At 50.7% G+C, this 4,274-nt stretch overlaps 1 protein-coding gene across 2 annotated transcripts in view; it reads right to left on the bottom strand.

Annotated features, from left to right (window-relative positions):
• Positions 1–728: 728 nt before the first annotated feature.
• Treml2 (triggering receptor expressed on myeloid cells like 2) overlaps positions 729–4,274 on the bottom strand; it is a 9,419-nt gene continuing 5,873 nt past the window's right edge. The window contains exons 3-5 of one of the 2 annotated variants that reach the window (XM_021150073.2): positions 2,028–2,421; positions 1,075–1,181; positions 729–893 (exon numbers count right to left, since the gene is read on the bottom strand). In XM_021150073.2, coding sequence (XP_021005732.1) covers positions 796–893; positions 1,075–1,181; positions 2,028–2,421 — 599 coding nt within the window. In that variant the 3' untranslated portion in view covers positions 729–795. The remainder of the gene's footprint in view (positions 894–1,074; positions 1,182–2,027; positions 2,422–4,274) is intronic. The other variant, XM_029471665.1, reaches the window with a different exon arrangement.

Here is a 4,274-nt window from a genome sequence, read left to right as displayed (position 1 = left end):
CTTTCCCTCTCCCCCCTCTCCCCTCCCCCACTCCATGTGTGTATATGTGTGTCTGTGTGTCCAGGTGTCTTCCCATCTTTCTATCCTAGAATCTGATTTGTCATTCTCCCGCCCTGCTCCTCTCTCTCCTGCTGCTTTAAGCAGGGGAGCCCCGTTTGCTCTTTTCTCAGAAGCGGCATTGCTTTGGTCCATGGCTGACACCAGTGTCTGGAGGAGGGTGTCCTCTATGAGGCTGCAAGCACCCCATGGTTGAGTCTCTGCACTCAGTCTCCTCCATGAGTTCATCGTTGTAGCATGGGAGCAATAGGAGCAGGAAATCGAGTGGGGGAAACCCAGGTTCGCCCTTTGCACTTCTCTTGGGAGAGAATGGCCCTGTAACTTAAGGTTGTCACCGGCCTGAAGGGGTTGCCAGGCAGGAAACAAGTGGAAACATATATGACCTGTAGGCTCCCAGGACAGAAGGGACCAGCAGCCACAGTCAGGGAATATCAGAAGACACATGGCCTTCGTCAGCTCTGGGACCTCCTGCTACCAACTCCTCTTTGGCCCAGGTCTTCATCACTGCTCCTTCTCATCCAGAACAGAACTCTAGAAACCCTGGCTGCCTCGGGGTCTCCTGAGACCTGACTCTTGTCTCCAAACATATAGAGGCATTTGAAGGGAACAGAGGGAATATAAGGACACAGTGACCCTGGGTAAAGGGAAGGCAGCTCTACTGTCCTCCTGCCCCAGGGCCACTGCCTGGTCTTTGGTTCTCTTCTGGCCTTCTGAGCCCACTGGAAATGATTTCCCAGCTCACTGAGTTATCTTAGACCAAGCAGGCTTCCACGGTGTCTCTGGTCCTTCAGGAAGGTGTATCCAGGGTTTAGCATAGTTGCTGCCCAAGTTGTATCCTACAACACATAGGGAGATATGATGATTCAATGCCCCAATACACCTGGGTGACTCTGCCCCTCTCTGGACTCTGCTTGATTCCTTCATCCCCTTAAGAGACATGTAGGGCTATCCGTGCCTGGCCACAGTGCTCAGATACCCAGATCTTGGTCCTGGGAGGCCAGGGGTGGGCATACTCACTTCCCATGTGTCTCTTCTTCCAAAACCCATAGGCTACGACCAACACCACAGGTGCTGGAAGAAATGTCAACACCACCACCATCGCAGGGATGTAAGTCTCCTGGGACCTGAGGAGGAAGGACGGAAGGGAAGAGTTAGCCCCAGGTTCTCCACTGTGGCCACAGCTTTCTTTGGCAACATGAAGCACAGATCAGGCATACAGCCTCACAGTACACCCCTCCAGGTCGATGGCCTCTTTCTCTCCCTCTCTCCCTCTGTCTTATTGTCTGTCTGTCTTTCTCCCTGTCTCTCTGTGTCTGTCTGTCTCTGTCTGCCTGTCTCTCTGAGGATCAGATATGGGAAGAGAAAGGAGACATCAGAGTCCCAGGAAGTACATCACCGGGCATCACTTGATACCTCCCCTCCATTCATCAGAGAAGACAAGGACACTACAAAAAAAAAAGCCCCCTCGGGATTGAAGAGATGAAGGTTTTTGCCTCCGTGGTGACTGAGTCCTCTCGCCCACTTTGTCTTCTGTAGCAGAAGCACCCCCTTATGTGTCACTAGGGCCTGCACACTCCTTTGTCACTGAGCCCTTTATGCTTTGCCTTCCTGACTGAGAACAGGAGTTAGCATGTCACTGTCCCTTGGCCTTGAGTGAGCATCTGAGGAGCTGCCTGAGGGATGTTGTTCTTGTGTGCACAGCGGAGGTTGCCTCAAGCACGGTTCGCCAGCCCCCTTCCATTCTGTGTCCCCTTGGCCAGGCCCTCCCTTCTCTGCATCCATTGCCCTGACCCTCATCCCCATTGCTTTCTATCATGACCCTTCCCATCTCCCATAATCCCATTCAGCAACGGGCCACACTGAGTCCCTGGGAGGAGCAACAGAGATGGTTAGAAGTCAGAGTGACCTCTTTGGGTCTGTTGGGCTCTGGGTGCTGCGCTGGGGCCACACCTGATAAAATATCACATAACCTGTTGGGAGTTAACGAGTGGCACGTCCCCATGGTGGACAAGCTGCTACTCTGGTGTCCGGACATGGTGGAGGTGGTCACTGGATCAGCAGAGAAGGATCTTGCATTGCTAGGAGACAGGGTTGCCGGCTGGGACTCTGTGTTCCTCTCAGGCTCTGTAATGGTGCCAGTGGTATCGGTGAAACTGTAGCCTGTCACAGGGGTTGGTGCGGTGGTCCCTGAAGCCAAGGTGAGGAGTCCAGATGTGAACACGGTCACTTCAGATGTGAACACAGTCATGTCAGATGTGAAAGGAGCGTGAGGGTCTGAAATATGGACTTGGCTGGTCGTGACAAATCCATCCATGGGGGTGTTGGTAAGATGTGTGTGGGGAACGCTTCTCTCAGTTGTGAGGGCTGAGGGACCAGAGAGGAAGAAATATCAGATTAAGCCAGAGGCTTGCATGCAAGGGACAGGATCCCTAGCCCCCTCAGATATTGGGACAGTGGCAAGAGTCTGCCTCTCTGTGACTCTGGGCTTGGCTCCTGGTTGTCGGGCTTGCACTCTTTCAAGAGTGACATAAAGGGAGGGAGACTGTGAAACAATCTCTTTAGCCTACCCTACCAGGCTGCTCCCAGAGCACAGCTCCATCTTCCTTCCTAGCTCCCTGTCCTTTCCCAGGCTCTTCTCAATCACGAGCCTCAGAGAGATCCCCTTCTCGTATTACATATATAATATTACAGATAATAATATATGCAATATATAATATGCAATATGAAATATGTAATATGTGTGTTCATATGTGTGTGCATGTGCCTCAGTACACGTGTGGAGGTTAGAGGACAACTTGCAGGATGTCAGCTCTGTTGTCCCATCATATGGGTCTTGGGCTTGATGGCAGGTGCTCTGACCTACTCAGCCATATCATGGTCCTTTTTGAGTTTAAGAGATGTTTTTACAATATGATGTCGTATAAAGGAAGCTACCCCATAATTGTCAAACAGGAACTAGAACTGGGGTCAGAGAGGGACCAAGAGTCCCAAATTCTGGAGGAAAATGCAAACAGTCAAACACCTTCCTAGGGGTGCACTAAGACACACAGGAACAGATCCCACCCCTTCAGGGTCTCATCCCAACCCTTTAGTGCCAGAAGCAGCCAGGAGTCCAAACAGCATTTGAGAGCTGCAATCAGGAGCTCTTGATGCTCCATAGAAGCAAGACAGAGAAAGGCTTCCAACTCCTCTACTGGACACAGAACAGACATATTCCTGAAGCCATCAGACACTCTGCAGGGAGGCCTGAGCAGTTGCTCTGAGCAAGGGAAACCTGAACACCAATTTAGTGAGGCAAGAGATGGAGGAAGAGGCCAATTTATGACCATGACTCTCGTGGCAAGGACACCAGAAGAACCCTCCAAAGGGGCATTTTGGGAGACACGAGTTCAGACGTTCATATCATAGACTTTCAAAGCATTGGCAAGAAAGGACTCAGCCAGCAGAGGGGATTCCCACACCCTCTATAAGTCACACCACTATCGATCTTCCCTCTTTCCTGCTCAGCACACCAGTGTAGGAGAGGGAGAGTCAAGAAAGTGATCAAGAGGAAACCATCCTCACCTCCAAAAAGGAAGGAGCTGGTCCTGCTTCCCCATGCAGTTGCCCTGGGCTACAAGGCCTGGTCCTTGTAGGTGGAGAATATACTGCTGAGACTTACATGTTTCTTTCCATTTTTGTTTATTTAGTTGGGGGTGGGCACACACTTTCCTGGATTGAGTGTGAGGATCGAAGGAGAATTTTCCAGTCCTAGGGATCAAATTCAGATCACCAGGCTTGGCCTCAAGCATCCTTTCCCACTGACCCATCTCCCCACTGGCAGGAGATATATTTTTTTCTGGCAACTGAAAATATGTGCCGAGTCAAAACATCCCCAAGATTATCCCTAAGAAGCAGAAAATGAAGGCCTGAGAGGAGGTTTCAGTCAGTGTTGTGCTTACCATGGAAGCACCAATCCCCAGAGCCCAACATGGTAGCACATGCTTACAGTCCCCGTGCTGGGGAGACAGAGACAGGGGAATCCCTGAGGGTCACTGGATAGGCAGCCTAACCTAGTTGGCAAGTTCCAGGCTAGTGGCAGACTCTGTCTCAAAGAAAATAAGTACATAAAAGAATGGGTGGCACCCCTCAACAGAGGAATGGATACAGAAAATGTGGTACATTTACACAATGGAGTACTACTCAGCTATTAAAAAGAATGAATTTATGAAATTCCT

The sequence above is a fragment of the Mus caroli genome, chromosome 17, assembly GCF_900094665.2.
Source record: "Mus caroli chromosome 17, CAROLI_EIJ_v1.1, whole genome shotgun sequence".
Taxonomy (NCBI): Eukaryota; Metazoa; Chordata; class Mammalia; order Rodentia; family Muridae; genus Mus; species Mus caroli.
The sequence above is the reverse complement of the archived record's forward strand: the minus strand, read 5'-3'. Positions and strand labels throughout refer to the sequence as shown.